Below are 13,387 nucleotides of genomic sequence, written 5' to 3' on the forward strand. Positions count from 1 at the left end.
CTAATCTTTCTTGTGCTTGCTGACCACGGTCAGCTAAGTCAGTGACCAGTATAACGTACATTCCCAGACCTATGCCAATGAAAAATCTTAAAGAACAGGCAGATAGCACACATCTATATCTGTATGTGTTGTATTGCTCATAGTGGTTTTCGTAGGAAGAAGTATTTCCTCATATCATTTGGGAGGATTTTCTTGCATAGAAACCAAATTAAGAAATGCAACCAGACATCCATAACTGGACAAAGTTTGGTATTTGGTTATCTCCGCCCTCGGATTATTAGTTATCAAACATTTCTGTCTGTAAACCCAGTAACAGCGTTCCCAGTGCCAGAGTCTACAAGTGTTTTTTCTGACAGCTTCCCTCGCGTTGATGGACTCTTTCCAGTGGACAAGCGATGAAGTGCTTGTGCATATAATTGTCTGAGAAAAAACCCACAAACAAACCACCTGAAAAATAAACCCCAAAGTCTTCCTAGGGTTGTCTGATACTGGATTGTGTTGCGTGTGTTAAACATCAAACTTATTTTGCTAAGAACCGCATCTTTCTGGGTGAAAGTGGAAAATAATGTTGTGATAATAACGTAAGAGTTTTATGATATACAATCAAAAGAAAGTCTCTGAATTGCTGAAATCAGGCTGTAGACACTTTCTACCTGTGTATCAAAAGTGCCTTAGATTGTTTACTACTTCCTACATTTCCTAATCAAGAAAATATGTAATATTTAATAATATTTAAATGACATCTTCAAACCAACCCAAAAATCCCAACTTGAATGTCAGAATACTCCTTTGAATATGAATGTCTCACTATTCCTCTCTGCAGGTACGGCGATGCAGTGAACAGGAACTTAGTGGTGGGCACCCTTTCGTGGCCCTCACCATGGGTTATTGTGATAGGATCCTTCTTCTCTACCTGTGGAGCAGGTTTACAGAGCCTTACCGGAGCACCCCGGCTGCTGCAGGCGATAGCAAAGGACAACATCATTCCTTTCCTCTGGGTTCGTACATCCCGTTTAAAAAAAAGAAAAAAAAAAAAAGGGCATTCTGTACATAGTAACAAACCAGCTATTTGACATTATGCTCTTGGAAATCAGATTTATTTTCCCTAGTTTGCCCAACATTGAAGTGAAGGTCAATTATTTTTTTTTTACTTTAAGGCTTTGTGGTTTTTTTTTGGTTAAAAAGTAGGAATAATTTTAAAGAGTATGAAAAGACATATATGGTAATTTTATGAAGAAGTCCAACATCTAATTCAGTGAAGCACAGGAAGCCATTAGAATAATTTGACTCCTTGCTCTACAGAAACAAGTATTTAGGAAAATTACTATTGTTTTTTACAATGTAATTTATTTTTTTTTCTTCCATTATAACCTTATGAAATACTTGGAAGATATGCTTAATGTTTCTGTTTGTTCAGGTTTTTGGTCATGGAAAAGCAAATGGTGAACCGACATGGGCTCTTCTGTTAACAGCATTAATTGCTGAGCTGGGAATCCTTATTGCTTCGCTTGACATGGTGGCCCCAATTCTCTCAATGTAAGAAATAGGGTGGTTGCTATTTAAGAAAAAAAAAAAAAGGGAGGGAGCGGGCAAAGGGGGATACTTTTACGTTTTGCTAATTTGATTGTCTTTCAAAACCATATATTAAACCAGTAAAGCAGATTATTGGAGCCTGAGTTCCACTTTTATTATTTCCACAAATTATCTGACTCCAGGCTCTACAGGCAAATCTGTTTGTTTCTGCTCTGGAGTATTCTCCAGAACAAAGATAGTGTTGATGTTGTGGATAGACCTAACTTGGTCTAACTTGATTAGAAAAACTGTTCTAACTACTTTATACTTATAGTTCAGGCTAATAAAAATCAGAGGGGTAGTCACATGTGACAGGGCAGCCGTATTTTGACTGTAAATCATTCAAGTGATTATAATACATGCCAGAATCTATAAATATGTGTGCTAAAAGGTTTTGCAATTTTTTTTGCTTCTGCAGGTTTTTCCTGATGTGCTACCTCTTTGTTAATCTAGCATGTGCAGTGCAAACACTTCTTAGAACTCCAAACTGGCGGCCCCGATTTAAATACTATCACTGGTAAGCAAAAGGCCAGCACGCTCAATGCCTGGTCTGTAAACAACAATGTGCGTTTTAGAGGAACATTGTCTGTGAGGGTTGTGGGCATCTTTTATTTCCCTGTATATTAGTTCTAGACAAGAGTACATCAATGCAATAATATTCGTGGTAGACCAGACCCAGATATTTAATGGTATAAGAGTTTCGTTCCAACAACAGGATACTAAAACTGCTGGGGACTGGGGAGACTCATTGGAAGCTTTACTTTCACTGCCAGTTCAGAATAGACAATTTAAAAAAAAAAAAAAAAAAAAAAAAGAGCAAGAGAATAATTGACTTGTTTCTAAGCTTTTCTACCCCACTACTCAGTAATATCTTTGCTTTTCATTGCAGGGCCCTCTCTTTTTTAGGCATGAGTATTTGCCTGGCACTGATGTTCATTTCATCTTGGTACTACGCTTTGGTAGCTATGCTTATTGCAGGCATGATTTACAAGTACATTGAATACCAAGGGTAAGTATTAACTGGATAGAAAAGGGTAGGAAGGAGATTGGGTCTATGTTTTATTCATTATCTCTAGGCTTCACATTTGGAGAAGGAACTGTCCAGAGATATGACTTAGAGGACTCCCCTTATTAGTTTGTTTTTAACTTGTTTTACTGTCTCAGTGCTAAGCAAAAGCCCCTGAAGCATTTTATTAAGCCTCTGAAGGTGTTTGGTGAAACTTGAGGGTCACAGGAAGCAGAAACCCTGGCTGGGATCTACCCTTCTGCTGTCTGAGACACTTAATTACCTCAGGCCCTGAACACCTGAGGGCAGTCATCTTATTCCAGCTTACCTGGTGCAAAGGTCTCTCTAAAACAGTCCTTGAAAAGCTGAATCTGCACTTTAGGTTGCTGGAGGTGATTAATATCTGATGGACTCAGGCTGTAGTATGTCTGTATGACTTAATTTTAACTAATCAGGTATTGAAATGCCAGTGTATGCTTGGGAAGCGTTCTCTGTAGAGGAGCGTTGATTACAAATTAAACACAGAATGTGTTGTGGTACACATTTTACTGAGACATTTGCATTTCTGTCATGATACGTGGTAGGTATCACAGACGTACATGTACAAATAACAAATATACATGTGATGCATGCTATGTATCACATTATTTAAACTCATTATAAGGTAATGATTTCTCTCTAGCATGACTGTAAGTGTGCAATTAAACGCTCATGAAACCATGTTGGCTAAATCGTGTGTTCTTCACAGTGCAGAGAAGGAATGGGGTGATGGCATCCGGGGTCTTTCACTCAGTGCAGCAAGATATGCCTTACTCAGACTGGAGGAGGGCCCTCCACACACAAAGAACTGGAGGTACTGATTTTAGACTAATAAAATGCACTGTCATGATTATCTACTTACACTTAAGGAATTAAACTGGACTCCAAACAAGATGCTTTTGGTCTGTGTGAATGAATTTAAATGCCCAGAATATTAAAAAAACAAGTGTTGAGTCTGAGATAAGCTGCCTTGTCGCTGCTCAAGCCCTGCTGGGTGGGCCCTAAATAGGCAGAACTTTTGTGTCCTTTGGATCTTTAATCAAAAAATTAGTGAATTCAGAATTAGAACTTGGGGAAACTGTGGAGATCTCTGAGTAAAGAGATCCAGAGGCCCATGGTAACTTGCACTCGGGCCACAAAGAAGTCACTGCTGTCATTCTAGGATTAAAAACCAGAACAGTGGCCAACATTGCTCCCTCTGGCTTTGTGTGTTGAAGACACATTAAGTGGGCAAGAACCCTTCTCTCAGTTATGCATTGCACAACTCGTAGGCTCTGTACAAAAGGACTAGGAATCTACTGAAGAAAAACTTCTATAAATCTTTTTATACTTGCTCAACCATAGTTTAGGAGAGAAAATAATTGAATTGATGTGTAGCAATACCTTAAGGGACAGAAAGCGGGTGGGATCTGTGTTTAGATGAAAATATTAATGGCACAAGTATCCAGCTAGATGTGGAAAGACGGCCTTACAGTAGGAACACAGCGTGTGCTCTAACAGTACTAAGAACAACCTGGGAAATCAACCATGTAAATAAAACACTAATACAAGCCTCTTAAGCTTGTGAACAGGTTTTATGACTGTCAAACCAATGCAGCAGCAGAATTCCCACAATGCTTCCCATCTGCTTTGAATCAAGAGAAATACAATGCTAATTAAAACCCTTCTAATATGTGAGATACAGAAAGAATGTACTGATTCAGAGTTCATATTCAAGCACAATTAAAGTGATGAGAGAGGCAGTTTTTAGAAGTGCTTTTGTTAAAGCCTTAGTAAAAAAATACATTCCCTTTTTTATTTTCTCCAGGCCTCAGTTGCTGGTGCTTCTGAAACTTGATGAAGATTTGCATGTAAAATACCCTAGATTGTTAACATTTGCATCTCAGCTGAAAGCTGGCAAAGGTTTGACTATCATAGGATCAGTGATCCAAGGGAATTTCTTGGAAACTTATGGAGAAGCCCAGGCTGCTGAACAGGTTGGTGTCTTAAACAAATTCCTAAAGTACAAAGGGGTGAGTGGGTAGATAACTTAAGTTTTTCATAATCATACATTGAAAAAAGCGTATCAGTAAGGCTTCCATGAAGTACAGGACTAGTTGAATAGTACTACAGCTATTCAGTAAAGGGCTTGCGAACATGTTTCAGCTGCCAGTTGTGGCTTTGGGAGTATAATAATATCAATGCTTGCAACTTGTGTAAACAGCCTAACTGCATAAAACTGTCTTAATTTATAAAAAATAATTACTACAGAAGTTTATGTATGCTGACTGATGGAGAGAAGATGACTGTTTAGTTTTCTGAACATACCACGAAACATTTCAATAACTGTCAGTTATTACAAACTTAGCAAATGTTCTGTGTCTCTTTCAGTGTGGTGATAAATTTATTACAAAAAGCATTGAAGGATGCTCCTGAAAATTTGTTAATAAATCATTTAATCTTCCTCACTATGTAAACATGACATCATAGCCCTGTTTACATCTGTATAGTATCAACACACTGGCGATTTCTTCCCTGGAGGCTGTTTATACAGGAAAAATGTTGTAAAAGGAAAATTAATTCATAGGCCTACGTGTTGACCAAGTTTGTTTAGTTTTTAAACAAATAAAGAGTATGGTATTCTTGATGGGGGGGGGGGGAGGGTTGGTGCTCCTATTTGTAAATTGACTGTAATAACACAGCATGTTACATAGAAATCTGAACCTGGAAATGCGAATGAAGTTAGTTAACCTTGGGTTTAAAAAGGTGAGTGTTTTAGGATTAGAAAATGGGAAGTGAGATAGTAGCACAGATATCACTAACTACTGCTGTGAATAAGAGCTTATAGCACAAACAAAAAAAAAATCTGTTAGAAATAATTATCTTTGGAAGGGAACTGTGTGTGTTATAAGCAAGTATTATTCACAGTTAGTGGGTATTTTCTGTTTATTAAGGAAGTTGGATGAGCAGAACTTCGCTTTGAAATGTGTTTTACCTGTGGATGTGTGAACCTGGAATTTACATTGTAATCACACAATAGAGAAATAGAGTTCCTTTTGGTTGTGAGGTTTGTCCTTGTCTGTGTTGCAGACTATCAAGAATATGATGGACATTGAGAAGGTGAAAGGCTTTTGTCAAGTAGTTGTAGCCAATAAAGTTCGAGAAGGAATTGCCCACTTGATCCAGTCCTGTGGGCTGGGTGGCATGAAACATAATACAGTGGTTTTGGGATGGCCGTATGGCTGGAGGCAAAGTGAAGATCCCAGGTCATGGAAGACATTCATAGGTGAGCTTTAAAGGTTCCATGTGATCAAATGTTGTGAACAGAGATGATGATCTAGCAGCTAAAATTCATGTCTAGTGAGTGCTTAGAAATTACGGATTTGAGAGATACTGTTTTTATGGCAAGCTATTGTTTGTTTCCTAGACAGTCTCTGCCCTTTCACTGGTCCTAACCTATGCATCTCTCTTCACTACTGGAGCCAGCACTCCTTGCTGGTGTATCTCTCCTTCCCCCGTGGTCCAGTTACTTAACACAGGCAGACTAGAACAGAGCAGATGCTTTCTCCTCATACTTAGCTTTGAAGATTGCTGCTTTTATTTCAAACATGAAATAGGACTTGTGTTCCTGTCAGTCCGCTTTATCCTAGCTTTGTCATTTGGTCTGGCCTGTCTATACAAGCCTTGCTGTGCATACTTTATGTAAGCAGTGACTTACGGTTTTCTGACATTTGCTTGGTGAGTAACTTTTTTTACCATAGATCACTCTTGCAGAATTGCAAGTAACTGTTCTTCCCCTTTCGGGCAGGTACTGTTCGCTGCACGACTGCAGCCCACCTGGCACTGCTGGTTCCCAAAAATGTGTCATTCTACCCCAGCAACCATGAGCGTTACAATGAAGGCAACATTGACGTGTGGTGGATTGTGCATGATGGAGGCATGTTGATGTTGCTTCCTTTTCTTCTCAAACAGCACAAAGTAAGGAGCTAGCCACAGGATGTTTGTCACCCACCTACTTCTGTGTGCATTAAAGACAACAGGTCTAGTAGCAGAGCCTGTATTGATAAACGGGACTAGATATATTGATAAATTTCTGTTTCACAGAGCAAAATATTATTGGTTCAAGTACTGTAAGTTTGTGTTCCCTCACCAGGTTTGGAGAAAATGCAAAATGAGAATTTTTACTGTAGCGCAGATGGATGATAACAGCATCCAAATGAAGAAAGACTTGGCGACTTTCCTCTATCAACTCCGAATAGAGGCAGAGGTAGAAGTGGTAGAAATGGTAAGAGGTTTGAGCCCATTTTTCTTTTTATGTTTGGCTATAACTTGATTACAAGCACAGTATATTTTTTTCTTATTTCTGCAGCACAATAGTGATATCTCAGCATATACTTATGAGAGAACTCTTATGATGGAACAGAGATCTCAGATGCTGAGGCAAATGAGGCTGACAAAAACAGAGAGGGAAAGGGAGGTATGTAATTTGTGGTTGATTGGCTATGGGCTGCTGAGGTGGATGACATAAAGTGCCTTCCTGGTAGTGTTTTATATAGCTGCTGCTTAAATTTAACTCCTGTGTTCTAAAGATGTAAAGAAATACTTTTAGTGTAGCTTTTTTGTTTCCCAGAATTGCACGAGTCATTGAATAGCCTGGCTGTACTTGGAAAACCATGCTAGAAATTACTTGTTTTAGGGGAAAATGATGGCAGCATATATGCTGTAGAAATGATTTGTGTTCCCCTTTGTGATGTAAATGATACTTGATGACTTGAGGATATAAGTCTTTTCCCTTCCTTAACCTTGTTTTTGCTTTATATGGGATGTCTGGGGTTTGTCCCAATTTATAGCATATCCTGTTTTCCTACTGAAGATTTCATTCCAGTTTAGACTGTTAAGAAATGTAGCTATGAAGGGTGCAGATGATCTAATTTTTCTGTATGTGTTTGTCCAAGTTTTTTTTTGTTGTTGTTGTCAATTTTGTTCAGACCATGTCATGATGTGGGCTAGACGTCTTTTTCTCTTCTATAGATACAGGCCTCTCTTAGTCCAAATTCTGCACAGCTTACACCTGTCAAAACTGTTTAAAGCCAGCTTGGTATGTAAGATTATTGGCTAGGGCAGATGCTTGGTATCAGAGCTGTCCTAAATACTAAATTGACTGTACAAAATAAAGGACACAATGGAACAAAAAGTCTTTCGTTGCTTAAACAGAACCAGAGAACATAAAATAAAGTCTCCGAGTTCACTGTGTCACTCATGTGCCCTTTAGGCTCAGCTGGTAAAGGACAGACATTCAATAGCACGTCTAGAGAGCCTCTACTCAGATGAAGAAGATGAGGGGGACCCAGTTCCTGAGAACATCCAGATGACCTGGACAAAAGAGAAATGTGATGCTGAGAAGCGGAACCGAGGCAGTGCTGTGGGAAGCTTTAGAGATCTCATCAGCATTAAGCCGTGAGTCTTGTCAGAGTCAACAGCTTGCACCTCCTGAAACTCTAGATGTGCTGTGCTTTTGTTATCTTTTGTCTCCTAATCCTAGGCTTAGACTTGTGCAATAAACATTGAGATCTGATTACTGAAGACAGCAGTTAGCCTCCTGAAAAATCTCTAACCAATTAAACATGGCACACGTCCCTCAATATTTTGCTTGGTATAGTCAAATTCTAAGTTGGAGCCATTAAATCCTATTATAACTTTCCTCCTGTCTTCCAAATATCTCAACAAAACACACAATTAAAAACCAGACTGATAATTTCACAGATCTAATGTGTAGTGGGATGTTTAACACAGCAAGGAAGAAGCTGTTGAATTGATGATGAATGACTGTGAATAGAATATGTGTGTGATAAGACCGTCTAAGACAGACTTGCTGTTGAAGGTGCGCTGATACCTAACAACTGCCTTAGTATTACCACGTGTGTGCCCCTTGAATAGCTACAAGTAAAGCTGTATTTGTGGCTTTGTTTAAAAAGATGTGGATCTCCTGTGACTCTACTACATCTTACACAAAGAGTTCACTCACTCAGCTTTGCGTACTTGGCAAATTTGTAGATTTTTCTTCCTAATAAATCATTGAGAATCCAAATCTGGTTTAGGATGAATCATACATAGTTTATATACTGTAGAAATTCTGCTGAATTTGGTGTTAACTACCTGTACTTTTTCCTCTTCCATGCTTTCAGAGAGTGGGAAAACTTGTAAGTTTGTTATTTAACTTAGAAGTACATTAAGGTGGTTGAGAGGGAAGGCTTCATTTTCTCAACTAAAAGCAGGAAAACTACATGTAATTATGGAAGAAAAGGAGTTAGAGTTGAGCAGTCCTAGCAAAGTTTTTAAAGAGAGTAGGATTAGCCACTTAAGCTAAGTATGTTTATAAATAGCATTTAACAAACTCCAAGAGTTGTCCTAACAACAACTAAGGATAGAAAACAATTGCAGGCCTGAACCTATTATCTTAAGGCGAGCATGACACAAGAAGTGGGAAACACCACTCATTTAGAGAAGCTCTGGTTCCACAACACTGCTACGATGTTATGTCTGGCCATTTCTGGACATTAAACAAACCCTTTCTGACAGCCTACACCTTCAGATCACTGGGGAGATGCCAATTTTAAATGTCACTTCAGGGAATACCAGGCCTTTATTTTTCAATTACTTTTCCAAAACTCTCCACAGTCAGTAACAGTATATTGTTGCTGGTGCTGGTTTCTTCCTCGCTTCCCGTAAACATAATCTGGCCTCTGTGTTGTCCCTGGCTTTCTGAAACTGACGTGGTGAAGACAGAGGATGTCCTTGCTCTAAATTAAATAAAAAACATGAAATAACAGAGAGGTAATTCAAAGTGGGTAAATTGTGTTGTTAGTATAATAAACATTATTCTTACCATTGCATCTTCTATTTTCTGTATATTGAAAGTATTTCTTTGCAAACCTAAGTATTTGGAAGAGCAGCAAGGTTACTGAAGACTTTCACTCATAACATCTAAAGCTGAATTAACCAAACTACAGATTCTTATTTGGTTCGTTTCTCCTAATGTTTGTTTTTAATATATTAAAATGAAGGGAAAAAAAACCAAGTGGAAAATCCTCAAAGCTGCAAATATATTCTCCCTTCGAGAAGTCTATTTCTGTATTGTTTTTCCTTTTATGTTACCAAAATAATGGTTCATTTCCCATAGGAAGGAAAGATTCCCTGGCTCAGACTCCCCAAAGAATACTTCCAGTTCCGTTACTGCATAAAAAGATGTTATTTTGTGATGATACCTTCTGAATAATTAATCCTGTTACCTCTCTTAGCCTGAATTCTTAAGAAGCAGAGGCTTATGAGACCATGCTGTATCTATTCCCTCCTCTCCCATAACTTTTGAACCAAGTGGCTACTCAAATTTGAAAGCATGATTGAGATTTTAAAGATACTTGGGTCGTAAGTTTTTCTTGCAAATAGCCAGGCAGAGAGGTTGATTACTTTCCAGCTGAAAGGAAGGTTAAAAATACTATACACTGGAAGATCCCCATAAGCAGGCATACATCCAGCCATTTGTAGGCTGCGTTCCAGCCTAGGAATGCGCAGGAAACCAGGCTTTCTCTGGAGATGTCAACTGCTCTTCAACACAAAGACAAGTGCACTCATGAGAAGCGTGGGCTGAATGCAACGGTGCCAGTCTCCTACTCTGTTCTGATGAGTGCCTGAGAGAGAGTTTTCTGGTACTGAGTCCAGAGCGGTGCATGGTCTGTGCTGCCAAGGGAGTGAGGGGATCAGGAGAGGGCTTCCAGGAGGGAAGGCTCTGCAGTCACAAGTGTCCACGGTCCAAGAGCATATGCAAATGCATTTTTAACTTCTTGTGCAAGACTGTAAATCATCCGTATAAAACATGATTCTTGGAGGGCAGTATAGCTTCGTAAACTGGAGACTTGACTCCAGGGATCTTAAAATCAATGGTCTAGCAGTACCTGAAGAACTCTGAAATCTCTTTTTTATCTTTGTCATTCAGTTTGAAAACTCTTACTGTGTGTTGAGTTGGTATTTAACTCAACACTCAACACAGATTTAAGGTCTGCTTTTAAGGGCCGTTTTAATAATTCAGTTTTCAGAGGCATGTTTCTAACGGTCTGACTGTGCTTCTTCTACAGGAACCAGTCTAATGTCCGAAGAATGCACACGGCAGTGAAGCTAAATGAAGTTATTGTAAATAGATCCCATGATGCCAGACTTGTTCTCCTCAACATGCCTGGTCCTCCAAAGAATACTGATGGTGATGAAAACTGTATCCTTTCAGGCAAGGCCTGGTCCACATAGAAGATCTTCCCTTAATCCATGCTCTTGGCAGCATTCGTGGCAAAATGAATTCAAGCTGTAATATGTGACAAAGTGTCTACTGAGAGGGGAGGGTACTGGCTTGTGGCTGTTAGGTAGTAATTGTTGCTCTGGAAGCCTGGTAGGTTTAAAATCACTCTTGTCTAAATTTTTACGTGCTTTAATTAAAGAAATTAAATTTAATAAATAATTTAATTCTCAATCGTGGGTAGCAGATGTTTAAGGCGGCATTCACAGCAGCCAGTGCTCTGGGCAGGGCACTGTCTGAACTGGAGTGAACAGGAAGTCCTGAAGGAGAGGGTGTATCTCTGGCATAGCTCACACATCAGAATTTGGGAGATTAGTTCCAAGTGCAATGTTCTATTGAGATTAAAATTCAAACCCACGGTACTTAAGCAGTTAGAGGGATACCTGCACCGTGCCTCCAAGCAAGGCCTGAGCTGAGGGCTGTGATCTGGTGAGGCTGTTGGCACTGCTGCTCTCTGTCCACAGCTGCTCTTCAGCCTTGGTTTATACCATTCAATAAGCAAGCCTTTCCCTGGCCTGTGCCAAAAAATATATGTCGCAAATCACAGACCAAATGATTGTTTTCTCCTAAATCTAGGTAGTAGTATCATCTGTTTCACAACAGTGTGCTGGCCAAAGAAAGGATAAAAACTCTTTGTATAAGGGGTTTTCAACCACAGCTCAGGAGATATTTTAAACTTGATGTTATGGGTGACAATGCTTATTCCTTCACCATTTCCTGGACAGGCTGAGCCACTGGGACTGAAAAAACACTCAGTATTCATGGAGAGCAGCTGGGAGGGAGTGTGACCATGGAACCTGGTGCCACCAGCACCACTGATGGGCTCAGCTTTGGGCAGTGGTGGGTTCGTTTTGGAGCTGGCTGAAACTGGTTCTGCCCAACATGGGGGCAGCCCCATGTCTCATCTCACAGAGGATGCCCCTGCAGCCTCCCTGCTACCAAAACCTTGCCACATAAACCAATACATAGGCTAATCACTTTGTATTTTGGTTCTGGTGCTTCTTTTGTCCTTAACTTTACCAAAACAGACATGGAGTTTCTTGAAGTCTTGACTGAGGGTCTGGAGAGAGTACTACTTGTTAGAGGAGGTGGCCGAGAAGTCATCACAATTTACTCCTGAGCTAGTACGAGCTTCTAACACTGGTCTACATTTACCTTCTTGGCGGTAACGGACATTCCAGTTTTAAATGGAGAAGAAAAAAAGGTTTTTTTTGCCTAACTTTCTCCTCATCCAGTCCTATTCATTGTCTTTCCATTTGCAACACACATATCTTTTGGGATTGCAGTATTGCTGCACCATCCAATTAGCAACATACGTTAATTGTGAAGCTGCCACGTTATTCAGTTTCTGCTTTGGTACTCCAGCATTTGTGCATGTAGTCGTAACACTAAACCTATTTTTAGTCAGCACTGCTATGTGCAGTATTTTTAGTAACTGTATGTAAAGTTAAGACATGGAAGCCAGTTACTTCAAAAAGATTTTAAAAGCTTTTTATATTAGGTTTGGGGGATAGAATTACATTATATAGCAGCTAGTTTCTGCTGAAGTTCAGCTATGAAGCATTTTCTAAGAGCACACTAAATTGTAAGAGAGGACTGAAAAAGCTTTGTTTTTCTGGGTTTATTTCCAGAACTAAACTCTTAGTATTGGATAAGAATTTATACTTTTAATACATTTATTGATAGAGATTTAAATAAATTATGTTGATATAGTTGAAATTATGTATGTAGCTTGCTACAAATTGTGTTGCTTCTGAGACTTGAGGTTCTGTGAGGCCAGATCCCTATTTATTTTTGTATTTATTTGTCAGAAATATTGGATACGCAGATGCAGACTGTTTAGGATAACAGAGATCTCACAATAAATTTTGAATCATCAGCGGATTGAAGGACCAGTCCTGTGAGGTTCCTCCATGCTTTAAATTTCTTGCAGACCATCCATCAAAGTACATTGAGCATGTTGGAGTCCCGTGTGCAGAGCCAGGTGCTATGCTGCACGCACAGCGATGGGATTGCACTTGCGCAAGTACAGGGGACCTGCTGCTTCCTTGTATGCTTTATGCCCTTAGAGGAAAAAGAAGACAAGACGACCGATATTAGCCAATAAGTCTCTGGACATTTTGTCGAGCCCATCGAGTTGTACTTTATGTACAGAACATTCGTATTTTTTCAATAAAATGTTGCATACACTTTGAACCTACTCTCTGTTCTGTGTGCTATGGTGAGTTACCTAGGAAAACCCCACCTGGCCTTCCCTGCTCAGAACTGCTGTCACCTGGCTTCGGCTCATTGCACCGGTGGATCCACTGTCTGAGGAGAAGGGGGCAGAGAGGTGTTGGTGCTCCCCCAAAGGGCATGAGTACTGCACTGTGGAGGTGCCAGCTTAGTCCTTAAAGCAGCCTGGTGGTGCTGTGCCTAAGCAAGTAAAGGCTCCTGGGTCTGGAGTT

General features: G+C 39.7%; 1 protein-coding gene across 8 annotated transcripts in view; it reads left to right on the plus strand.

Moving 5' to 3' along the window:
• SLC12A4 (solute carrier family 12 member 4) overlaps positions 1–13,140 on the plus strand; it is a 50,254-nt gene extending 37,114 nt beyond the window's left edge. For 2 of the 8 annotated variants that reach the window (XM_064459360.1, XM_064459366.1), the window contains 13 exons: positions 824–998; positions 1,418–1,536; positions 1,991–2,089; positions 2,462–2,581; positions 3,327–3,431; positions 4,425–4,593; positions 5,687–5,882; positions 6,405–6,574; positions 6,750–6,881; positions 6,966–7,073; positions 7,869–8,053; positions 10,729–10,862; positions 11,969–13,140. In XM_064459360.1, the coding sequence (XP_064315430.1) occupies positions 824–998; positions 1,418–1,536; positions 1,991–2,089; positions 2,462–2,581; positions 3,327–3,431; positions 4,425–4,593; positions 5,687–5,882; positions 6,405–6,574; positions 6,750–6,881; positions 6,966–7,073; positions 7,869–8,053; positions 10,729–10,862; positions 11,969–12,060 (1,804 nt within the window). In that variant the 3' untranslated portion in view covers positions 12,061–13,140. The remainder of the gene's footprint in view (positions 1–823; positions 999–1,417; positions 1,537–1,990; positions 2,090–2,461; positions 2,582–3,326; positions 3,432–4,424; positions 4,594–5,686; positions 5,883–6,404; positions 6,575–6,749; positions 6,882–6,965; positions 7,074–7,868; positions 8,054–10,728; positions 10,863–11,968) is intronic. The other 6 variants (XR_010374236.1, XR_010374237.1, XM_064459363.1 and 3 more) reach the window with 6 other exon arrangements.
• Positions 13,141–13,387: the final 247 nt, after the last annotated feature.

This window comes from Phalacrocorax carbo, chromosome 8 (genome assembly GCF_963921805.1).
Source record: "Phalacrocorax carbo chromosome 8, bPhaCar2.1, whole genome shotgun sequence".
In the NCBI taxonomy this organism is placed as follows: domain Eukaryota; kingdom Metazoa; phylum Chordata; class Aves; order Suliformes; family Phalacrocoracidae; genus Phalacrocorax; species Phalacrocorax carbo.